We start from the raw sequence: 26,419 nt of genomic DNA on the forward strand, positions 1-26,419 counted from the left end.
CAGTACTGCCTGATTGATCTTAATATAAACGTTCGCAACTTTCGCCGACCGACAGTCGAAGACATTCTCAGATATCGTATAGTAGTGGTAACACTCAACATTTCAATGGAACTAGCGTCGTTGGATTTACCGAAAGGTCATTTCACTCATATCTTTCTGGACGAAGCCGCCCAGGCAATGGAATGTGAAGCTATCATGCCCCTAGCACTGGCCACTGAGAAAACTAGAATTGTTTTAGCTGGAGATCACATGCAAATGTCGCCTGAGTTGTTTTCCAACTTTGCAAAAGAACGCAAACTACATATTTCGTTACTTGAACGATTATACGATCATTATCCAAATGACTTTCCGTGTAAGATATTGCTGTGTGAAAATTATCGTGCTCACGAGGCTATTATAAAATTTACCTCTGAGTTGTTTTACGAACAAAAGTTGATAGCATCTGGTAAACAACCGAGACATGAGAAGTTCTACCCTTTAACATTTTTCACTACACGAGGCGAGGATGTTCAGGATAAAAACTCTACCGCTTTTTATAATAACTCGGAGGTATATGAGGTAGTCGAACGAGTTTGTGAACTACGAAAAAAGTGGCCCAGTTCGTGGGGAAAGATTAATGATCAAAGTATTGGGATTATGACTCCATATGCGGATCAAGTCTTTCGAATTCGATCAGAGCTAAGAAAACGTCGAATGGGTGGAATCAGTGTGGAAAGAGTTTTGAATGTACAAGGAAAACAGTTTCGAGCGATTTTTTTATCCACTGTACGAACCCGACGAACTTGTAATACGAATGCCAGTGAAGCTGGTAATGCATCCGAAGATGTCGATTATGGATTTTTGAGCAATTCTAAGTTGTTGAATACGGCAATAACTCGTGCGCAGAGTCTAGTAGCTGTTGTGGGAGATCCCGTAGCACTCTGTTCGATAGGTCGCTGTCGAAAAGTATGGGAACGTTTTATTGAGATTTGTTATCAAAACAAAAGCCTATTCGGAATCACATGGTCGTTGTTAAGATCCCAACTTGATGGTGTTGAGCTAAAAAAGACCTACGTGCTTAACCCGCTTGCTCCTGAGTTTATACCTCGGGCTTTGCAGGCTGAAGCATACCTTAGAGAGCAAGCCGCAAATGTTACTAATCAATATCACCAACAACCGCCACACCACATTCAGCATACGAACAACTTCCACCATCAACCAAATCAAAGTTTTTCTGGAAACCATAGTGTTTCCACGGGTGGCATGATTCGGCAAATTGCACCACCGATGCAACAACCACCAGCTCCTTACCTTGGTCATGGTCCAGGACCCGGATCACATTCTGGACATCCACCCATACAACAGCAATCTCAACAACAGTATCCGTATCAAAACCATATGTTCTTTTATCAACAACAACAGCAGCAACAACCTCAACAGCAACCGATGCGTGGACCGCCGCCTCACCCAAATGCTTTAGGACCTCCTGTACCAGCGAATATTCAGCAGGGTGGGCCATCTGCTTTTCAACAGAACAACCCGTCAAATCTGTGGAATGCTTCAAGCTCTACTGGGCATTTTCCGATGGTTCCATCCCCTGGTGGAAGGAATACACCACCAGGATGGCGACTGCCGCAGAAAAATACCGTTCAACAAGTTCGTCCCCAACTACCCCAACATCAACACATGCCTTTGGCAGCTAGTACGCGACCTCTGATTCCGCCGCCTATGCGAAGTCCTGTATCGCAACAGCAACAGCTGTCGGCTGTTCCACCGATGCCTTATCTACAACAGCAGCAACAACAGAACAAAACACTTCAAAACTACGGTCCGTTTCCACATCACCAACAGCATCCTCCCAATCTAAATCATCATCATCAACCGCAACAGCCACAACAGCAACAACAACAACAACAACAGCCACATCAATTGCATCAGAGTCATATACGTCCAATATTAGGTGGTCCCATCAGTCCCAGTTCCTACCAGCAACAACAACAGCAACAACCATCTTCACTATACTCTCAGCAAGATCCATACCTATCGAACATTTCCAATGATCTTATGGCCTCGATAACAGTGCGTGCGTCTCAAATGCAGCTCCCACCAGCCCATTCACAACAAACATTATTACATCAACCAACAGCAAAAACTCTGAACCCACTCAGACTTGACGATCGTCACACTATGGATAAGGATATCCAATTTTTGCAAAATGTTCACATCCCTGAAAAGTTTGGGCAAATTTCGCAGTCTGCCTCACTGCAACAACATCCACATCAACATCATTCCAACACAACAGCTGTTGCTACAGATTTTAATCATCTGCTACCCCCGAATATGAGTTTCCTGGATGTAGCACTACAGTCGAAAGAATTTCAGTATCTTTGGTTTATTAAGCTAGTAGAAACGCAAGGTTTAGAAGCAGCTAACAAGTTTAACGATATACTTCGACAAGTTCCAACACTAACACCTTCAACTTCCCAACAACAACCAATCCAAAAGAAAATAAATCCACCAATGCCATCTCCAGCGGAACTTATGCTAGATAACATTCTTAATCCAAACAAGGATATTCTTGGAACAAATAATATACAGCATCCAACGACAATGCTACATCCACAACAGAATATTGGGTCGGTTCTTACCAATGGAAATGCGCTTCTAGGTTCAAATAACACAAAAGGACTGCTGGAGGGTGTTGATTTATTCGGAAATATGTCAGCTTCATTGACACCAACCGAATTGCCTCCACTTATCAATTCTAATCCGGCATCTGCTACGCAACAATCTGTACCCCTTTACCGCCGTCAAGCTGGTCAAAACTATCAAAATAGTACCGGCTCGTCTTCTACTGCTCAATCTATAGCATCCTCTACACCGGATTTGGTAGATAACCATCTGCAACAATCCCTTTTTGAAGCAATGGAAGGAAAATTGCATCCTAATAATGGCAGCAATACCAATATGCTTTTAAGTAGCATACAAAACCAGAATCAGTTTTCTACCACTGATCAAGCTAATGGTTTCCAGGGATTTACATCCATTAATAACATTGCAGCCGGTTTAATACAACAACAACATAACATGAATAATCGCGAATTATTACTACACCAATTGCAACAACAGCAGCAGCAACAACATCATCATCATCACCACCAACAACAGCAACATCATTTGCATGACAGCCGAAACGTAAACCCAAGTACCGTAGAGGAACTGTTAAGTCGGCAGAATCAAACCTACGCCAGTGTGCTTAGCCAGGGCGGAAATCTTGCACAAAACACTAACAAACAGCATGGGGCTCCGAAAGAAGGAAATAGTCTAGACGGTGGATCCGTGTCTAATTCCAGCGCCGGTGATCCCTTCGCTGCTCTTCGGGATCTCGGACGAAAAAGCAATGGATTCTACAACTACTTTCAGTGAGCATGCAAACCAGTTAAGACGAAAGGAAGAGAGAGGTTAGTAAAAAATTTCTTTGACTTTGCTATCTACAACTTTAGATGTAATTATGGTTCATGTATAATGTAATTTTGGTTGCCATTAATGATAAAAAACATTTCCAGTATATAATCGGTTTGTTAGATCGGTGTAGTATCTTCGGCAAAGTTGTAGATAAAAATGTTGTCCTTCAAAAAGAAATAGGTACACTTAAAAAAAGAATTGAATTTTTTTTTTTATTCTAGAAAGTTATTACTTAAGGAGAAATAAAAACTGCTTTCTTCTATCTTGAACAAATATCAATGTTTGGCTAACAATGTGTACATTGATTTCTTTTTTTACGCGATTGTTTTTTACACGTTTTTTTTTTGCAAGTAGCGGACGCGACGCGATCTTTTTTTACACGATTTGTTCAAAATTACGCGATTTTTGTTTAGCGCGAACGCGTAAAAAAAGAATCCATTGTACTTTGAAAAAACGGATTTTGTTAAGAGTGTGTTTTTAAGGTATTCAATTTATATTCATTTCTTAATGTTTTCCTCTTACGGTGTATATTTTTCTGGAACGCCAAAACTATTATCTACGACTTTGCTGAAGACATCACATAAATCCAACAAACCCTTTTTTCTTAGATAAAAAAAATAATTTAATTGAAAGCTTTTTTTTTAGTTTGCATAAAAATAGAGTTTTAAAAAATAGGCTCAATTTATTATCTAAACTTTTTGCCTTTCTCTTAGAAAGGTTTAGCAATCACTGGTAAATTCGAAAGTATAAAAGTGGTCCAAAAGACCGAATGTCACATATCATTCGACTCAGTTCGACGAGCTGAGCATTTTCTGTATGTGTGTGTGCGTTTAAGCAACTTTTCAATTTCACTCGATTTTCTCAGAGATGGATGAACCGATTTTCATGAAATTTATTGCAACTGAAAGGTCTAGTTGCCCCATTAAACCATATTAAATTTTATTGTAATCGGACTTTTTCTGTAATGTAAAAAATTGTAAAAATCACGAAACTTCATTATCCCAGAACCTCGGAACCTATTTGAACAAAATTAGAGACTTCTTATTCTCACTCATGTTTCTCAGAGATGGCTGGACCGATCTTATCTTCTTAACTATATCCGCCGATTTATACACCTGGTACACTTCATGGTTCATGCGTCTGCGCCAAACACCATTTTCTAGTTTGCCGTCAAGGATTGAACACAAAACCCTACGCTCAAAAACACCAAGAGCTCGCCGATCGGCCTTTTTCAACGTCCATGATTCATGGCTGTAGATGGCCACGGGAAGAATTAGTGTTTTGTAGAGTGCAAGTTTAGTACGGGTTTGCAGACTACGGGACCTCAGCTGGTTACGCAATCCGTAAAAGGCCCTGTTTGCAGCTGCTATCTGCCTTTTTATCCCACGGCTAACCTCGTTGTCACATGTCACTAGTGTACCCAGGTAAATAAATTCGTCGACTACTTCAAAAGCTTCCCCATCTAACACCACCTCAGCACCAACATCCGTCGGACTACCACGCTCTCTACCAGCCATCATGTATTTCGTTTTGGCAGAGTTAATGATGAGCCCTATTCTCGCAGTTTCCCTCCTGACAGGTTCGAAGGCCTCTTCCACAGCCAACAAAGGTCTCCGACAGCGGCCTCAGTGTATGGAACAGAATACGGGAGAGAATTTTTTAAACGGTGTTGAGGAGGGTTATGCCCCGATAATTACTACAGTCCAGGTGGTGGCCTTTCTTTTAGATTGAACATATGAGACCCTCCAACCAGTCCGAAGGCAATGCTTCATCGGACCACACTCTCAGCAAGATCCGGTGTAAAGCACGATACAGCTGTTCGCTCCCGACTTAAAAAAGTTTGGCTGGAATGCCGTCCTTACCAGCTGCCTTGCAGTTACTCAGCTCTTTCACTGCTTTCTTAACCTCGCCCAAGGATGGTGGGTCCACAGCTTTGCCATCATCTTCAATCACCATGTTGCTCCTTTCGACTACGCTGTTTTCTTCACCATTCAACAGCACACTAAAGTGTTCCTTCCAACGCCTGGCCACTTCCATTCTATCGGTAATCGGTTCGGTTCAGCAGCTCTAGCTTCCCGGTATCTTTCCACGCTCTGACGAGTCACAGCCGTGGCTTACATGTGAGCTCTGGCGCGGTTCTTTTCATCCGTCGCTCGCATCAAACCACTCATTGGACGTGGCTGTCGCAGATGTACCCAACACTTCTCCCGCTGTGGTGCTGATTGCACTGTGGATATGTCTCCACTGTTCATTCAGGCTACCTCCAACTTGATCCTCGATCCGCTCATCAACCTTCCGCAGGTACTCTGTAGCCACTTCTCTAGTTGATAGCCGCTGGATGTTCAACTGTATCCTCCTTGTCGTCCTGGATTTTAACACGTTGGACAACCGGGCGCGAATCTTGGATACCACGAGATAATGATTCGAGTCAACGTTTAGTCCTCTAAACGATCTCACGTCTGTAACGTCTAAAAAGTTTCGACCATCAATCAGAACATGGTCGATCTGCGAGCAGGCCTCTCCATTTGGGTGTTTCCATGTGTGCTTACGTATATTCCGGCGTGCAAAATAAGTGCTACAGATAGCCATACCTCTGGCTGCAGCGAAATTGGCAAGCCTCAGGCCGTTTTCGTTCGAAGTAGAGCGGAGGCTTTCTCTACCAATCACGGGGCGGAAGAAGTTCTCCTGCCCGACCTGCGCATTTGCACCCCCGATGACGATTTTGATGTCGTGTCCTGGGCACTCATTACACGTTTTTTCCAGTAGCTCATAGAACTTCTCCTTTTCATCGGGTTTATCGTTAGTCGGTACGTACACATTTATCAGGCTGTAGTTGAAAAATTTGCTTACAATTCTCAACACGCATATACGGTCACTGATCGGCCTCCATCTAATGACACGCTTCATCTGTTTGCCTATGAGCACGAAACTGACTCCTCTTTCTGCTTTCACGCCGCCACTGTAGTAGATGTGGTACCTACTTGAATGAAGTGCCCGCAATAGGATCTACTGCCCGGAATTCGCGTTCTCCCGTTTTCGGCCACCTCACCTCCTGTATGGCAGCAACCTCCATGTTCACCTTTTGCAGCTCTCTAGCCAGGATACCTGCACGTGCCGGTTCGAGTAGAATCCTTACATTCCAAGTACAGTCATACCTCGATATAAGGCAACTATATTTTTATTTTCGTTACGTTATATCGAAGCAAAAAAAAATTGTTTTTTATTTATGCAAGAATGTTAATGGTTACTCGCAGATGCGCGAAAACCTATTTTCCATTACCAATCAGTATTTTTAAACTTTTCTCATGCCCATTTAGAAATATTTTCAGAAGCAAAAAAAAATTTTTTTCCTATTGATACAAGAGGTCACTCAAAGATGCGTGAAAATCTATTTCCCATCACCTATCAGTATTTTTAAACCATTCTTATGCCCATTTATGACAATTTTCAACAAGCAATTTTTTTTTATTTGATGCAAGACTGTTGGTGGTTACTCACAGATGCGCAATAACCTATTTCCCATCAACTATCAGTATTTTTAAACTTTTCTTATGCCCATTTAGAAAAAATTTCAACAAGCAAAAAAATTTTTTTTTAATTGGTGCAAGACTATGAATTGTTGCTGAAGGATCCTGCCTTAAACCTTCCTTATGCTCATTTTAGACAATTTTCGCATTGGTTTCATTGGTTTCAAAACTTACTACAAACATTTTTTGGAGCAATTCAGAGCCCAAAACAGTTGCTGTATCATTTATTGTCAATTTCAATACATTTTAAAAAGTTACGTTATATCGAGGTAAAAGTTACGTTATATCGAGGTTGCCTTATATCGAAGTATGACTGTACCGAGTTTCCAATAATCGTCCTTTTTCGTACACCTAGGTCCATGCCGATTATTACGTTCCGTATTTATATCTGGATTGTTCGTAGTATTTTACCTTCGGTATGCTGCCTTACTAGGGCTGCGATACCTAGTCTTGCGACGGGGCTACCGTCTTAGATATAGCTGGCGAGGCACCGTGTTTCGTAGATCAGCGGCCCGCTCCGGGTCAGACGCTGTTGTACGCCGCCCCTAACATGGGGATACAGCCGCGCACGACCCCCCTTCCCAATCATCATACGACCATAATTTCCACCGGGGGTTGATTACCCGATCTCCGCTAAGGTTACTCGTATCTCGGTCGGCACCTCGTGGAGGTTGGGATAGGAGTTGCTGGACAGAGGTGAATGACCACAATGGGGTCTCAAGTGACACGTGCCCAGCCGTTAACCAACCATCTCAGAAACTACACAACCTATTTGAACAATATTTGTATCAAATAAACGGGCTAGTTAAGGGTTAACTAATGAACTTTTTAATGATTGAACATGTGGTTCAAAAGTTGTGCAAAGAAACGTGTTCCGAAGACTTTTCAAATTCACTCGTTGCCACATTTTAGTGTCAAATGAAAGATTTAGCTGCCATATAGGTTCCCGTTTCATCGGACTTTAATTTCAATGGTTATGTATTAAATTGTAAAAACAACGAAAGTATATTATCTTGAAGATTACACGACTTATTTGATCATAACTAGTGTCATACGAACTGGTTTTCTCTCAAACTTACAAGTAGCAAATTTCATAACAATTTGTTATGTGGTTCAAAAGTTATGGAAAGAAATTAAATTCAAAGACTATTTAAAACAGAGGTGACGCATGGCCAAGTGGGCTACCTGTTCAATCAATTTTTGCAACATTAAAACAATAGTATTGTGAAAACAGATTGGACAAATGTTATTTATCTATATGGCAAAGGAATCCTACTGTCTATTATGAGCGCTACTTTTCGATAATTTTTTTCGTAGAATAATGATATCTACTGCATTTCATAGAGGAAATTTTTTCCACAGCTATTATCATAGTCTGCCAGCCGAAGCGTTTCAGAATAAATTTTTTGTAGGTTTTTTCTTACGACAGTCGAAGTTATGTTTATTATCTTTTTGCCTCTAAAATCTTCAACCTAGCTTTGTTTATCAAATTTTAGTTCAATGCTTAATCGTTTCCTTAGACAATTTTTAACTAGAAAGTAAGCAGCGCGTAAGTAGACAAACGTGTACTATATGGGCTAAACGACGTTCAAGTTTTCGAATGAACAAAATGGATGAAAAGGCTTGAATGAAAACCAAAGAACACCACCACATCCAGAAAAATAATGAATGAATCTGCTACAAAAGCTCTGAAGATTGAGATCTGCGTACTCTCGCGGCCACATGGTCTCTCTCAAATTTCAATAATGTCGGGAGAAGAAACAAAAGCAAAACGAAACAGGTGAAAAGACACTGAAGAGAGGTGTGTTTAATAAATGTTTTTTTTCTCGTTGCCATCGGCTTTTCGTTCAACAATGAGTTTGGACCAAAAATATCATTTTTTCGCAAGGCGTTGCATTAGGGCATCTTCAGCGGTGGTCCAAATCGTTGTTTTGTTCAATTTTTTTGGAACAAACTCAAACTCCCTGCTGCACCAGTGTTGTAAATTTTGTTTTATACCAGATCTAAACTGAAAAATTTTGAAACTGGTATACGTTTTGGTCTATTTTTGTCACTTTTTGGAACAAGAAATAGATCGTTCTAAAACACGTTGCACGCTACCAATTGGTAGGTAAAATGTCATATTTTAATTGAATACCTCATTTTTAGGTATTTTCATATAAGCTTTGCGGGCGCTGTGGGATAAACAAAACAAAGATTTTTCACATCGATTTCACAATTAATTTTTGTAACTTTTCCAAAGAGGAAATTGAACAGTTTTGTCGTTCTTGGCTGAAAATAACAAAAGATTCCATCAAGAAAACCGACTAGCAAAAGGGAGAAGTCTGAAAAGCCGTAAAGGATCACGCCCAAGTTCAAATATTTTGTTCGCAACCATCAACCATCAGGAAGGCAAATACGTTGGCTATCTAGCCTTCGTTAACTGCCTTAATTATAGTGGTACTGCCAACATCGATCAGTTTCAAGAAGCAGAAAAATGTTCCCCGAAGACACTGAACTGAAAATTTTCAAATTCAGACTCGTTACAATATCCTTAGAAACGAGCCCAAGTTTAAAGAACGACAAGATTTTAGGATTTAAGAAATTGGTGGAACGAAAACGGAAGACGAATATCTCCACGATCAAATATTTTTCGCTATCCTCCGAAGCCCTTCTTGCAGCAGTAATTTTTCGATCATAGGTACCAATCCTTCCTGAAAAATGTCACTGACGTTAAACTCAAACCGTAAAATCCATAGTCTTGTGGATATAAAGTGTCTTGCCAAAGTAATCGTTTAATGTGCGTAAAAATTATCGAATTCCCGTTTGTTGAATATTGAGCGCTCCGCGGATAGCATGGGGTATTAATTGTTGACGGGTGACAGATGTCAGCGGTTTAAAACATCAAGATATACATCACCGGTGCGAGAAACGCGAAGATGGTCTATATTAGCTAGTTCTATTCAGGTTTTACTGGTGTAAATCTAGTATAAAATTATTCCAAAAATAGACCACCGCTGAAGATGCCCTTAGTAGTGGTGAACATAACATACTGCGTTTGCCCTGTCGCAGAAAAGTGTTTGAACGACGCTTGGTTCAAATGAGAGAGCAAAGAAAATTCATTTGTGATTTTCAGTCCTCTTTGCTTACACTTTCTGTTTGATTATATACACTCAAAATAATGTTCACGTTGGTGCTATGTGAAAACATATGTGAATTTTATCCATCGTACTTTTCACATAGCTTCTACGTGATTCACAAGCGAAGGAACTCAGTTTATTCCGTGGATTCGCCACCAAATAAACACGTAAAAATTACGTTGTATTTTAATGTGATGCACATTTTTTCAGTAAATTTCAAATTGAAGAAAAATAAAAATCGTTTGATTTCCCATGCATTTAACATTCTTATTCGGTTTAACGAATCTGCGGCAGATATTACAGTTATAATGGCACAATTGAATCTTTATATTCATTCAGTTGTTTGTACACTTCATATACAACTAAACTAACATAAAACTTCAAATGTTCCCGATGTGGGATAAAATTGATTAAATTACAGAGTGAATATTGTGAATCATTTCATATATTCATTGGGAAAACAATATTCTATTTTCTACTTTAATCTACATTTAGATCATTTTTGACTCGGAAAAAGAATTTATCAGCTATTCTATGAACTATTACAGGAGAACTATTGAATGATTCCATTCTCAGAATGGTTACAATGGGTAAGCACTTTTTTACCTCATATGCTAGATAACGGTCACAATAGTTATCTAACTGCCAGTATTGACCTACTACATGTATATCGTTGTTATGCATTATAAACTTCTGATAGTATTAAGCTAATCTCAGTTTGTATTTGGAATACATCTTTTCTCGTGAATTATTATTTTTGTGCATCAGCACATCGCTGTCGTCAATCCTGATAATTTTTGCTGGAGAGCAACTACGTTCTGTCAAGGAAGGACCAGGTACTGGATCGTCAAGATGTGTATCTACTTAGCTCGGTTGTTTGTTAAGTTCAGCTGAGCTTGGTGTTGGTGCACTAGCAGTGTTGGGATCGATAGTGGGAAATCCTGGGTTTGCTAAACGAATATAGCTTCGAAAATAGTAGGTTACATCCGGGTATCGTACATCGATATTTGTATACGGCTGGAACTTCGTGTGTATTCTTAAGATGATTCAAGTATTCATCTGGCGTTGCAAAAATGCATTTGCCTTGTTGTATCATACAGCTTATCATTATTGAGCGTTTTTCATGTTCAGGTAATTTTTCAGTTTGTTTATGCAAGCATATGATCCTTCTTTTTCGATTCCATGCATGTTGCCGCCCGTGAAGTGCCAAACGAGCTTACTAATTTTCGAATAAGGCAGTCCAAATACCGCTGTTATCTTAATTAGTACATAAACTGCTCGTAAAGCAGACTTTAGTTCGTAAATTATCTCACCGTATATTACGAAAAAATGCTCTCGCAAACACTGCAAGTTTTCGCCAATAACAACTATCTTAGGCACGTTGGGAATGTTTCGTTCTTTGTAATTCGAATATACGGTCCTTACTTTAGTTATGGCGTCATCTCTGGTGGAGGCAAAAATCAAAACGTCCTCTTGGCCAGCTAGAATTGTTGGTTTGAACCGCGAAGCAGCGCAAATCGGAGGCAACACAGTGTTAAGTGCTTGTAGTAGAGTGCAAGCTTTCGTATCTGTAATATATAAAAAGATTGTTCAAATCAATAACTGTAATTAATGAATTTTACCTGTGCTTGCGCCTACTGCCGATAACGTCTCAAGCGGGGTGGCAGCAGAGGGACTTTCGGCTTTCTTGGTGATGAATTCTGTAAGTTGTGGAATCAGATTTTCAAACTTATTTCGTCCACTTACTGCATTTGGGAACAGTTTTTGAAAGTCGATATCGATCTGGAAATTGAACAAAAAGTAGATCAGCAATTTGCCATGGCAGATTGTTTTTGAAGTTGTCTGACTGTTATTAGAAATTATAGTGAAATGTCAATACATGATAAGTGAAGGAAATCAGTAAAGTACCATCTACACGCTTTTCGTTTTAAATGTAAAACCTACCAGTTGGAAACCATACTGATTTTTATAGTGGCAAAACTTCCCGAGTACTCTGTCAGCTTTCTGACCAGATAATAATTCTGTTTTGCGTGCATCATAGCTACATTTCCACTGCTCAAGAACGACAGCCCATTTTTTTTTTTTTTTTTTTAAGGGGGGATTTGTTAGTAGCTTAAGTATTTATGATAAATATTAGTAAATAATGAGTATGTGTGTCCAATCACAAATGGTGACTTCTCAACACTGTTAGAAATTTGTAATTTTAATTGTTAGGATTTGTTTGCTTTCGCAATTAGGACTTATCATTCGTAGGGATTTAAACCTACTTGTCAGAAAAGGGGAAGTAAACTTACAACTAACTTAATTGCTAACTTATTGGCTATAAAGAGAGCTTATCGTAGCAATTGAGGAATAACGATTTTTGTCGAAAATTGTTAATAATTTTATTCGACATAGCTTCTAATGGTTCAACACCAGTAAGTCTATGTAATTCGAGTGTACCAAACCAAGGAGGACGCTTCAAAATCATTTTCAGAATTTTATTCTGAATCCTTTGGAGCGTTTTCTTCCTTGTTGAACAGCAACTTGACCAGATCGGTACAGCATAAAGCATTGCTGGTCTAAAAATTTGTTTGTAAATCAAAAGTTTGTTCTTTAAACAAAGTTTAGAATTCCTGTTGATGAGAGGATATAAACATCTCGTATATTTGATGCACTTGGCTTGTATACTCTCAATGTGCTCTTTGAAAATAAGTTTTTTATCATAAATTAGTCCCAAGTACTTAACCTTGTCGGACCAACTTAAAATAACCCCATTCATCTTGACAACGTGATTATTGTTTGGCTTGAGGAAAGAAGCCCTAGGCTTATGCGGAAAAATTATCATTTGAGTTTTAGAAGCATTGGGAGAGATTTTCCACTTTTGCAAGTAGGAAGAAAAAATATCTAAACTTTTCTGCAATCGACTGCATATGACACGAAGACTTTTTCCTTTTACGGAAATGCTTGTGTCATCGCAGAACAATGACTTTGTGCATCCTGGAGGCAAATCAGGAAGATCTGAAGTGAATATGTTGTACAGGACTGGACCCAAGACTGAACCTTGAGGCACACCTGCTCTGACAGGAAATCTATCAGATTTTGAATTCTGATAGACAACCTGCAGAGTTCGATCAGTAAGATAATTTTTTAAAATTTTGATTAGGAAAATTGGAAAATTAAAAGTTTGCAATTTCGCAATCAAACCTTTATGCCAAACACTGTCGAATGCTTTTTCTATGTCTAAAAGAGCAGCTCCAGTGGAATAACCTTCAGATTTGTTAGCTCGTATCATATTAGTAACTCTGAGCAATTGATGAGTTGTGGAATGCCCATGGCGAAATCCAAACTTTTCATTTGCAAAAATTGAATTTTCGTTGATGTGTGACATCATTCTGTTAAGAATAACTCTCTCAAACAGTTTACTTATTGAAGAAAGCAAACTGATTGGTCGATAACTTGAAACTTCAGCTGGGTTCTTATCCGGTTTTAAAATGGGAGTAATTTTTGCATTTTTCCATAATTTGGGAAAATATGCAATTTTGAAGCAGTAATTGAAAATTTTCACTAAAAAATCCATTGTGCTCTCAGGGAGATGTTTGATTAGTATATTAAAGATTCCATCGTCACCAGGTGCTTTCATATTTTTGAAATTTTTAATAATTGATTTAATCTCATTCAAGTTAGTTTCAATTATTTCTGCAGGTAAAAAATTCTGGGAAGAAATTAAATCAAATTGACGTGTGACTTCATTTTCAATTGGACTCACAAAATTCAAATTTGAGTTATGAACACTCTCAAACTGCTGAGCAAGTCTTTGAGCCTTTTGTTCATTGGATACAAGAAAACGTTCACCATCTTTTAAAACTGGAATAGGCTTTAAAGGTTTCTTAAGAATCTTCGACAGCTTCCAAAATGGTTCTGAATATGGTTTCAATTTTTCAACTTTAGTCTCAAAATTTTGATTTCTCAGAAGAGTAAATCTATGTTTAATCTCTTTCTGTAAATCTTTATAAATAGTTTTAAAAACAGGGTCACGAGAACGTTGATATTGACGTCTGCGGACATTTTTCAAACGAATTAGAAGTTGAAGATTTTCGTCAATTATTGGTGAATCAAATTTCACTTGAGCCTTTGGAACAGAATAATTCCTGGCATCAACAATTGCACATTTTAATGCTTCCAAAGCGGAATCAATATTCACTTCGTTTTGCAAATCAAGCTCATTATTGAAATTTCTCTCAATATAATTTTTGTATCTTTCCCAATTAGCTTTGTTATAATTAAAAACAGAGCTCATAGGGTTTAAAACTGATTCATGTGATAAAGAAAAAGTTATTGGAAGATGGTCAGAATCAAAGTCAGCATGTGTGATCAAATCACTACATACATGACTTTGATCTGTAAGCACCAAATCAATTGTTGAAGGGTTTCTTACAGAAGAAAAGCATGTAGGACTATTCGGAGACAAAATAGAATAGTACCCTGAAGAACAATCATTGAATAAAATTTTGCCATTGGAATTACTTTGAGAATTATTCCATGAACGATGTTTAGCGTTAAAATCGCCGATTATGAAAAATTTCGAACGATTTCTGGTGAGTTTTTGTAAATCACCTTTAAAATAATTTTTGAGCTCGCGTGTGCATTGAAATGGTAAATATGCTGCGGCAATAAATAAAATCCCAAGTTCAGTTTGAACTTCAATTCCCAAAGTTTCAATAACTTTCGTCTCAAGATGGGGAAGAGCACGATGTTTGATTCGGCGATGAATAACAATTGCAACTCCACCGCCGGAACCCTGAATCCTATCATATCTATGAACCACGTAATTGGGATCATATTTTAATTTTATGTTAGGTTTCAAAAATGTTTCAGTGATAATTGCAATATGCACATTATTTACTGTTAAAAAATTAAAAAGCTCATTCTCATTGGCCTTCAATGAGCGAGCATTCGAATTTAATATTTTAATTGTTTTATTTAAAATCATTGCTAAATTTTAAATTAGAAACAATTTTAATAGTAAAATTTGTGCCTATTTGAATGGCTTCAAACATTGATTTTGCCTGCCACATGGCGTTCATGAGATCGAACATTGCCTGTTGCAAAAAAGAAAGTTTACCTGCCGTAATAGGCCCCAGGCAGTTGACATTAGAAAAAATATTTTCGGCAGCAATATTAGCTGGAGTAATAGGTGTACAATTATTTTCTAGCGTGTTTTGCTTACCCATATTAACGGTCATTTTCGAACTACCAACACTAGGCGGTATAATGTTCGAACTACCTGTAACCTGTGCATAAGTTAAACGGGTATGCAAAGGAGTAGGTAAACTATGCGTCACTGGTACGCTTGGAGAATTTTGTTTTGAAGTTGGTTTTAATTGAGAAATTGAATTTTGTTTACCTTGCCTTGCCTTAACAATTGCTAAACGGACTGGGCATTGATAAAAATTTGACATATGGTTGCCGTTACAATTCGCACATCGAAAATTTTTACACTCTTTCACAGGACATGTGTCCTTTTTGTGAGAAGAGTCTCCACAATTAAGACATTTTTGGTCCATGTTACAGAATTTGGAACCATGGCCATAACGTTGGCAAGTACGGCATTGGGTGATATGCTTTTCACCTCCGCCATACTTCCTATAAGAACGACAGCCCATGAATCCTCGTTTAGCATGAGCTATTCTACAGCACTTTCCGCTTCTGGATTATTTCCGGCTCGTTGCTGCAGTCTTGTTTGTTTCGCTGGTATTCGTTTTCTTTGTTGTCCCGTTTGCGTTTTCGTTGTTTCAAGTTTCCGATCTTATTGGCGATCTTGCCGCCGGGATTCTTGCGATCTACACCTTTTTCGATGTAATAGTTTTACTGTAATAAAAAAGTTCTTTTATTGTTCAATGTATATTGTATATGTATATGTATATTATATTGTATATTGTAGGACAACGTATATGTATATGTATATTGTATATTGTAGGACAACGTTACCTTGCGCTCGTACTTAAATAACGATGCCACCACCAATGCATACGATTCAAGGTCCTCTTTTCGTAGAGAATGTTTGTTGTTTAAATGGTACTTCGCGATTAATTCAGCCAAATCCAACTGTTCGATTTTTCGAAATTTTCTTGATTACCCAACTCCAGCTTTTTAAGTAGATGCGGTTTATGCAAAAAACTCATTTTCGAAAAAATGGTCTCTAGACCACTGTGTTCCGCAAAGGCTCATATTTGAAACATGTTAATATACATGTGTATGTGTTACAGGGTGGCCACTCAATATCCCGATGATATTTAATAAAATTTCCCGGTGTTGTATTTTTAAAACATATGAGAAAAAAACAATTTTCACATGCTTACTGAACTTATGCCTTGCAAAAACGGTGTTACAAAACTATGAAAAACATTTCTCCTTCATCGTTTTTAGCTGTTCGTCGACGTCAGCAAGTACCTTCATAGTGATCTGCTGCACAATTTTCGCCCTCTTTATCTCCAAATCGTTGACAAACTTCGCATTACAGTGCTTTTTCGATTTTATCACGGTCAAAAAAAATTTTACCGTGAATTTGGCGAAACCGTAAATTTAGCGAAATGATAAAAATTTAATTTTTTTGTGTTGGATTCTTTTGTAATTTATCATATTTTGAGTAAATTGATGCACTTTCATGGTTGAAGGAGATATAGGTTCAAGATACAAATAAATACACAAGAAAAGGTTAGTTTATGATATTTTTCTCCATTGCATTTTTGTGAACTTTCTCCCGGCTATTATACATGCAATATCCATATGACTTGTACTGCCCATTCTTTAGCATAGCTAGCAGAGTCTAAAGCAGGTATAAGACGAAGCAAATATTTGCTATTTTTGGTATGAATTTTATTTGCACAAAATAAAATCTGTACCAAAAATAACAAATGTTTGCTTCGTCTAATGCCTGCTTAATGCTTGTTTATGTAAAATTGTGGAACCGCTAGATTTTATAATTTTTAAGTTCACGCTCTATGAGGGCCAAACTGTAGGGCTTTTTGAGTTGTTAACAGATTTTTTTTCTCAACTGCTCTAATAAAACGTAATTTTTGCTTCAAAGTCAATGAAATACGTATTCCACGGTTCATTTTTCTCAAAATTATGACACAAATTATTTGCAGCAGATATGACACTTGGTTGCCTCAGAAAATTGATCAAATAAATTGAGTTCATAAAACTATATACATGCAAGGACACAAGACACAAGTGAAAATGATGTTTCGAATGCATTTTCTACAACTGGAAGTACTTTATTCTTGATTTAAAGTTTTTTTTTAAAGTGTGATAAAAACGAAAAAAAAACGTGAGAAAATTGAGCGTCAATTTGGCGAGTAGTGATAAAAACGACTGTTGATAAAAGCGAAAAAGCACTGTATCGCGCTTTCTTTGCTTAAAGAGTTGGGGCATAGAGGATTTGTCTTCGCGAAAAAGTCCTCATGCAAAATTTCAAGCGAACTTTGGGAAGAAGAGCTTCAGAGTGAACAATGAAAAAATGCACTTGAAACAGCCAAGATGCATTTTGCAAAATGCACGAAACGTTGAGATCTGTTCTTTAAAACATTTTTTTTTTTTCAAAAACCTTCAATCCTGGGACTTACAACATTTTCGAGCTGGAATGTATAAGAAATATTCTCATGGTCCGTAAGATAAATTCAACTGATACTCTGAAACCATTTAAAAAAAAATATTATTAGCTACTGTTTGTTTTTGATATAGAAAAAATCTGAGAAATCTTTAACAAATAGCTCTTCAAGGTGGCGTCTCTCCCAACAAAATCCAGTAGTCAAAAAGTCGAAAACAGAATAAAAAAAAACTATTTTTTTCTGCGAAACACTTAATATGGAGAATGTTGAAAATAACAGAGTTTTGATTATTTATTTTATTAACGAAATTTCAGCAGATATTGACCTAGTTTCCGCAACATGACAGTCGAACGCAGTTTGTTAAAAATATTTGATATATATATTCTCTTTAAAGTATGTCACTTGCAAATGCAATTGAAATGATCCGCAATATAAATGTGCTGCTTGTGATTAAAATCATATAAATAATCGAGAAGTACAAACCGGGTAGCTCCGTTCCGGTCCGGTTCGAAATAAAATCGAGACTCGAAGTTTCCGGTCCTCTCAATCTGACAATATATGTTACGGAACAGTTAATTTATCCACCTGACCAAGCCTGATTTTATTTGACGCAGATCTTGCTGCGAAGCCGCTGTCGACTTTGGCTGAAACCAACAACCCGCTTTCCCCAAACCGGCAGAATCATGCCAGTTAGGTCATCGTGCAAAAAACAGGTTTTCATGTTGACATTTCCTCAGAAACTGTTGAACAAATGAAACGGCAGTCATAAAGGAGGATGATTTTCCCGGCGTGTGGCCTAATTTCCCGGTTTTCTCGTATTTTTTCCCGGTGATTTGAAGTTCTCTGCTTTTTCCCGCTTTTCCCGGTAGAGTGGCCACCCTGATCATAGGAGGGCGCCAAATGTGAGAGCGAAAAGATTGAAAGAACCCAAAATTCAAACCACAATAATAAGTTAAATGTTCGGCAAATTTAGTTAGATATTTTTTCAGGCTTGCTTATCGAGTCAAAAAAATTGCTCTCAATTGTTCAATATATGCGAAATTGGAACGGAAAGTTGCATCCGGATTTCGGTCCAGTTTGGTTGAGAATCGGAACAAGCTCGTTCCGGTCTGTTTTAAATCCAAAAATTGTTTCTGATAAATTGAATATTGATTATTTTCAGGGATGTTGAAGGTAATATTTCGAAATAAAAATTAAAAACCAACACCAAAAAAATAAAATTCTGGACAATCGAGTCTGACCTGTACTTAGCTACGAAAAATAAATTGGGTAGGGAACGGCTTAAGTATTGACCTGCAGATGTGTGTAGTTTTTTCCTAGTTTCTATTATTGTCAGAGTCGTCTTATATTTGCGCAGTCTTTCTCAAATTGTGTGCAAATTTTTGCCTGTGGATCGCAATTTTTTCAAATTGCGGTAGTTTTCTTTTCAGGTACCATCAAGAAAAAAATTCGAGGATCGAAACTCGTAAAACATAGTTTACAGTTGCAAGCGAAGTGAAAAATTTGACAAGTGAAAAAGCGTAAATTTTCGCTTGCGAAATCTGTCGTGAAAACCCGTTTGTGGAACACGCAAGTATTTCACCAGCCTGCAGTTTACAGTTTAAGTGAAGCGAAACTCACGAGTTTACACTCCGAGCGAAGTGAAAATTGGCTGCAACTGATAGAATAGAAACGCACGCAAGTTTTCGCTTTGCTGCATTTTTCACTAGCGTTTGCATGCGTGAAAAAAATAAACCCAAGTGAAAAAGATGAGATCCACAACCTTCGATTTCGCTGGACCGAATTTGTTCACAGTTCCAAGCGAAGTGAAATTATGCAGGTAGCATTTTTACGAGCGTGAAAAATAAACATTTTGTATGAGATTTTCACTTCGCTTGGAATTCTAAATAGGGCTTAAGAAAATATTCTAACAAATTTCTGGTAATTTTTCAATAGCAAATAAATGTTTTTAACTCGTACGATAAAAAAACGGTTGTGTTTTATTTTGGGGCCCCCACAATAATAAATCCGGCCCTGGTGGTAGGGTGGCAACGAAAAGGGTCATGTCAAATTTCTAAAACCGACCATGTAAAGTAAAGCCTTGGTGCTACATTCCGATTCGGAACTTGACCTTCTGTTTACTATACACAGACTTCGCAGCCAACCATTAAGTGTACAGGACAATTGCGGGGCTAGCGCTACGATCCTACTGACACTAACAGTCTCTTCCGAGTCAAGACTCGAACCTACGACGACTGGCTTGTTAAGCCAGCATCGTACCTCGAGACCAGCTGGGGATAAACCGACCATGTACATTTTGTTTATTGGTCCAAAAAAATCATCTGTGCAAAATTTCAACTCAATCGGTCATGTTTTAGGGGTGCCTCAAAACGCTCAAAGTTGTGATTTTTCGACCCTCGAAAATCTATCAAGGGGGAATTACAGGAAATTGGGAAAATCGAGTTTTTAGATGCCAAATGTCTTAAAAATGCATTAAATGACGAGATCTGGTGTTATCTCAAAAAATATTTTGATCGAAAATCGACCTTCTGGGACTTAATTGTTTTCGCGGTAACCAAAGTTTTAATATGAATTTTTTCCCTTAAAAAATGACTAACAACTCGTTCCAAACCAGATGTAAATTATTTTAATGTTCATTAGGTATCTCAAACTCGATTTTAATTAGGGTGGTTCATTTTTTTTTACTAGGGTTCAAATCATGTAACCTATAAAGTCATATCTCTTAAAAATTACAATATAACTGAAAGTTTTACCTTGCATGGAACGTGACAGCTATCAGATACTCAAATGCTTTTCACTTTACCAGTAGATGAATTTTACGTGAAACTCACATGAAATGCATATGTCTACTCAATAAGATTCAAAGGATAATTCATCTCACCAAGTCATGATAAACTCAAATGACAATCACGTAGAATCTACTTGGAAACGATAGTGGAAAATATTCACATAACTTTTCCGGTAATTATAACGTGAATAATATTTTGAGTGAGCTGATATAAAATGACCTTATTATCAAAAAGAAACAACTGTGAAAACATGTTAAAAAATGTTATGTTTAAAAAATATTTATTTTTATTCATTTTCTATGGAATGCCTCATAGAGTAAAAGACCCATTTCTGGCCCATTAGACGGCCATTCTTAACATTTTATTGAATTATTGATCGGGAATAATGAAAGGACTTGAACGTTGCTCATTGTTTTGACTGTTGAGCTTTTTTAAATAGCCTGGTGCTTTTGGGTGCTATTTAAACACGTATGAGTTTTGCGGGCAATTCCGGTCTAAAGACCATAGTTTTATTTTAAACTTGTTTGCGTTGTATAGTGTGTGTTCCATTCCTGTTCAATGATCTATGTGCAAACTGAAATTCGGTAGCACTTCAACTTCTGGTTTGCACAATATTTCAAACATGTTCAATACAAGTAATACAACAAATAACCTTATGTAGTTCTACGTGAACCTTCGGTCGTAGCTTTGCACAAAACCCTTGTGATTTTTTACCGCAACTAAGATAAAAATCTGTCTAGTAATCGATGATTAAATCCTAGGACAGGACGTGACAAGTGACTCCTAGTTATTCTTCTTTTCGGCTTTTATCTTTTCTCATGAAACATTCACACTCTTCGGTACGATGCTTACCAGTGTTGCTGAAAATATTTATCAAAGAGCAACAGAAAAAAAAAAAATACTGCGACCACAACCTATACCCTAACATATTCCTTTGCACAAAATTGTCACTGAAGAAAACCAGTTAAGAAGCAGTGCAGAAACGCACTCGCAAGTTCATCCATGTCGTAAACAAAAACAAATAGTGAAAACAAAAATTTATCGATAGTATTTTCAGCACGGCCAACCGTATCCAGTAAAAACAAAATTCAATGGTGAGCTAAATAAAATCGACCAATCAGAGAGGCCTATCACTTTGACAGAACTTTTGGTGATTTTTGGCTTCTCTTGTCACGTCTTGTCCTAGATTAAATCTTAAACCGCCACAACGGAAACAAATGGTAAACCTTCAATGTGTACCCAACAGTTGCCTATGCATGTATGTGCAGCAAAAGCCCTATTGTTCAGTAATATAACAGATTTCTCCGTAAATATGTATTAATATTCTCCATAAATATGTATAAATATGTATTAATTAGGGTATCAAACGTCTTCGTCAGTCGTTTTCTTCGGCAGTTTTTCTGCATCAATCTTATGCAAAAGGGGGCCGAAGAAAACTACTGACGAAAACGTTCGATACCCTATCTTCTAGTTTCTGTCTACAAATAAATTTAGGATTACCGCTAGTAAAATAATAATATACTAGCGAAGTTTTCAATCTATGTTGTCCCTTGGTGATTCTCTTAGCGAATTTCTTCATTCCACCAGCTCACCTCGTTTTGACCTGGAAGCGCACTAACTGCTGTCAAAACCATTCCTTATTCGCTCGATTTTGACCCAGTTTTGAACTGGCTTGCTGCCCGAAGCGCACTGTAAAATTTGTCAGCTTCAACCCACTACCGCACGTGCTCAGTTCGTAAACAATTATCTGGTATCTCTTTCTCACTTGCGTCGTGAATCGCGATGCCGTTTTTTTATTGCTCGGCAGATTTGCCCGGACGCAGTGGAATAAAGAAATTCGTTATCTGTATGCTTCGTAAAATTAGTGTGCAACGTTACATTAATTTGTAAAACTTACCAAAATCAGTTATGTATATAATGCTGTTTTTCGGAAGAAAACTATCAAAACTTGTAGCCATCAAACCAAAGATTGCGTTCGCATTTGTTTTTTGGCTGTAAATTATTTGTGCATGTGAATATATCTGAAAAAGCTGAAAAAAAGCCCCTACCCTATCTGGTCAATAATTAATCGCATCATATATTGGGTAATATTTTTTCTATGCCATTAGACGCTTAATCAGACAAGTTTTTTTTTCGAAAATGATACTGAAAATAATTCTAATATTTATATTATTATCCACTAATTTAATTTTATATCAATTTTCTTACAGTATGACTTCATTCTATCCTGCATGGTAGAAACACTGAATGGAGCAGCAGTGGAAATGTTATTAAATTAAGCAAATTGTATGAAGTTTTCAATTGAAAAACAAAACAAAAAAAAACAAAAAAAAATGGAAAATTCTTAAAAACCCAAAAAGTTATGTCTACTTACATTTACCTAAACACTTATATAACACATTACAATTAGTAATTTATAAAAGTAAAATAAATGAGAGAGAAACATTAAAAACTATATTATCCTTCACTGCAACATTTATCAACTTTACAGTTAGTATATATTTTAAAAATTTCAATACGCAAGCAGTGAGCATAAGATTTTTTTTATTCGTAGTCTCGTTTCTCTAAGTCAATCAAATTCAAAAGTAAACTAAATTTAGCATCAAATATGTTTTGCAACATCATTTTACTTTCTAAAGTTTTATTGGTTTTACAGTTGAATCTGTTTGGGCTTACCGTGTTGCAGCTCGAGAAAATTTAGAAACAAACATACGCTGCGGTTGTAATTTAAAACAATGCTTCATCTAATCACTTAACGATCTTACACTAAATTGGTTAGACTTTCATATATTTTTCTAAAACTTGTTTTAAGTGCAACCCTGCTGGAGAGTGGACGATATGTATTAATGTACGATGGATAGGTACGATCGACGGTAGAACAAGGACGATTAAATCGTTGCATAGAATGCCTCTGCTGAAATTCATGAATCATGTTTTGGCCCCCTACTTTTCTTGTCCAATATAAGTTTCTTACTAAATAAGTTTTATAGCAACAATATAATTTTATTACAATAGTTAGAAATAAAATATTTTGAAGATGCTCTCATTTTTATATTACAAACTAATGGTTTAAAATGATTAACGAAAAAAAAGATGAAAATGTAAAAAAAATACAAAAATGAAAAAAATTACAAAAAATATGAATGTAAACACGTAGAAATAATTACCCCGTTTGGCGTTGAATTTCTCAGTGTTAGTTCGTGCCGAAAGGAATTTGTGGCACAGAATTCAAATACAAATCGCTATTCCCCGACCAAATTAATATGTACTGTTATTTGTTGTAAAGCTTTATTGTATTTTCCTCTTTGACATTGAAAATAAAATTCACTAACAGCTTAAGTTTCAATATGCTATCGAATAAGCACTGAGAAAAGCATTTCCAACGGTAATACTTAGTCTCTAAAGTGTAATAAATATATTATATCGCAAAATAACAACAGAAAATCAAAAAAAAAGATAAAAAATTTAAAAATCGAAAAAACTATTATTGATGAAAATTAGTATTTAATGTACTTGTATATGTAAAAACAAAATTATATATGAATATTACTTGACAATTCAACTGCAGACAAAACAACGTTAAAAACAGGCACATAGATTTGCTGAAAAATATGCAAAATTAAATCACTTGCATGTACTTTTCATTAAAGAACAACCTCTACGAATTACCTTCTTTTCTAGGTATGTGATTATTAAATGTTAATTTGCTGTTTAATTGCTATACAAATTGAATTATTTTGTCAAATATTGAAGGATTTCGTGTCAACTCGACCGAAGGGCTGGCAGCACCCTCACAGAATTCATTCAAAAACATCATATCAAGAAGACTGGGAACTCTGCCTGAACTCGTGCGACGGTTTTGGCAGCGCAGTCTTTTGAATATAGGTGGAACTGACACATGCTAGTGTGTGCGCTGGTGATGCTAAACTAAGCAACTCATTTTTCGAAAATTTATCTAGACTAACATTTGTAATGAGCCAAAGTTTATTTTGTATATTTCGATACATCTGATTAATGACAGGAGAAAAAGGAAAGCTGGCAAGGAATGACTCCTTGAAAACAAAAAAATAATAGACCCTATACTAAAAAAAACTGGTTTAAAAAACGAAAGAAATGATTTTTAAAAAAGTTTTCATAGATAGAAAACTTAGTTGTTTTGAATTCTTCTGAACATTCCAAAATGGATACTCTTAAGGAGAAAAATTCTAACTATTTTCCGCTCAGGGTACTTTTTTTGGATTTCTAAATTTTAATACAAGTAATTTTCTAAAAGTTATTCTTTCACAACTTTTCTCCATTTCTTTTCATTATATTTCGTCATAATATCATAATACATCGATTGAAACAAAAAAATTAGCCTTTATCAAATGCTAGTCTAGATAAACTTTTGAGAAGTACTTTTGAAGTATGCAAAGTCGTTTAGTTTAGTATTTCCCGCACCCACAAAGTTTCAGTAAATTGTAAGAGGGTGCTGCCAGCCTATTCAGTCGAGTTGGCATGAAATCCTTCCATTGCAGCATCTAGTTTATACCTGTTTTACGTCATATCGTAAGCATGGCGAATAGATATGAGTTTTGGAAATTCCTTTGCAAATTCACGATATAATTTCGCATGAACACAATTTTTGAGAAACTGTCCACAGCGTGATTTTTTCGTGTATTTTTGTACAAGCGCAAATTTTCATATGATACTGGGAATAGTTCGACACCAACAGTTATTTAAATTTTGCGTAGCTTTCCATTTGCATCTGTGAGAAATTTTAGTATTCATTTGTATAGTGATTAAAAGTTTTAATTTAAAAATTGAAATCAAGCCTTTTCTGCATAGCCCGCGTGAAGAAAAATTTATAAATTATTTTAGTATGTATTGCAACTGATTTGTAAAAGGATCTATTTGAAAAAAAAAACATTTAGAAACAGCTATATTAAAATATAAATTATTGCTGAACAATGAAGTTTTATTTCCAATCGTAAGATATCATCACATGACACATTTTTTACATCGCCTAATATCTTCTTGCCTGGGACGAGCTTATCCGAGATCACGATGTCAACCTAGTCGCCTCTAGTTACTGTAACGTGCTACTGCATGCCATCGATCAGTTTGTTCCGAAGAAGATTACGCAAGAGCATTGCCCACCATCTTGAGGGCCTATTACAGAAGACGAGGCGAGCGGCGAGTTACTCACCCGACCACGCTGGATTTTGGACGAATAGATCGTCTGCGACACTGCTTGACGCAATCTCATAGCTAATATTCAAAACAGAAGTGTAAATACGCAGATGTTTCATGCATACCTCAACGTTTGCGGTAAAAAATGGACTTTTATCAGATGGTGATGAAAAAAAAACTACGACAGATAATTGAGTTGGATAAATTTCCCATCAATGGTAATTATAATCTTATTTGCAAAAAAAAATCTACGTCCTTGCGAGCGGCCTTCCGGCAGTTAACCTGAACATTCGCCATGGCGGACGAAAACCTTCGTTTTTCTATAAATTCCTCCTCCGTTTCCGCGACAAAATTGTTGGGATAGATCTTGCGCTTCAAGTTTGCCCAGAAATTCTCGATGGGACGCAGCTGGAAGACGTTGGGTGGATTCGCCGACTTCGGTAGCACATTGATATTCAGTCGCTCCATCTCCTCCAACGATCGCTTCGAGTAGTGGGCCGACGCCAAATCTGTCCAGAACACCATGTCTTCGCTCTTATGGTGTTCCTTGATGAACGACGCAACTTCTGGCAGGCACTTCGTACTAAAAATTTTCCCCGTTCACGGCCAGCCCGGAGCGAAAGAAGAGCGGTTTTGACATCCCCTTCTCCCTGATTGTCAGCCACAGCGGCACCTCGGTGTGTGAAATAAATTTCACATCAGAGCTCACTTCCTTCATGGGAGAAGTGAAATACGAAGTGCCCTGCCAGTCGTTGCCATACAGGGTGAGATAGGTC

General features: G+C 37.1%; 2 protein-coding genes across 3 annotated transcripts in view; one reads left to right on the forward strand and one right to left on the reverse strand.

The window, feature by feature from the left end:
- Nucleotides 1-25,408, forward strand: part of LOC129721392 (probable helicase with zinc finger domain) — a 29,803-nt gene extending 4,395 nt beyond the window's left edge. For both annotated transcript variants that reach the window (XM_055673906.1, XM_055673907.1), the window contains exons 5-6: nucleotides 4-3,440; nucleotides 22,682-25,408. In XM_055673906.1, the coding sequence (XP_055529881.1) occupies nucleotides 4-3,405 (3,402 nt within the window). In that variant the 3' untranslated portion in view covers nucleotides 3,406-3,440; nucleotides 22,682-25,408. The remainder of the gene's footprint in view (nucleotides 1-3; nucleotides 3,441-22,681) is intronic.
- Nucleotides 10,803-26,419, reverse strand: part of LOC129720219 (uncharacterized) — a 33,720-nt gene continuing 18,103 nt past the window's right edge. Inside the window, exons 2-3 of the mRNA XM_055671668.1 lie at nucleotides 11,713-11,872; nucleotides 10,803-11,658 (exon numbers count right to left, since the gene is read on the reverse strand). Of these exons, the coding sequence (XP_055527643.1) occupies nucleotides 11,198-11,658; nucleotides 11,713-11,872 (621 nt within the window). The 3' untranslated portion in view covers nucleotides 10,803-11,197. The remainder of the gene's footprint in view (nucleotides 11,659-11,712; nucleotides 11,873-26,419) is intronic.

Source organism: Wyeomyia smithii, chromosome 2, assembly GCF_029784165.1.
Source record: "Wyeomyia smithii strain HCP4-BCI-WySm-NY-G18 chromosome 2, ASM2978416v1, whole genome shotgun sequence".
Classification (NCBI taxonomy): Eukaryota; Metazoa; Arthropoda; class Insecta; order Diptera; family Culicidae; genus Wyeomyia; species Wyeomyia smithii.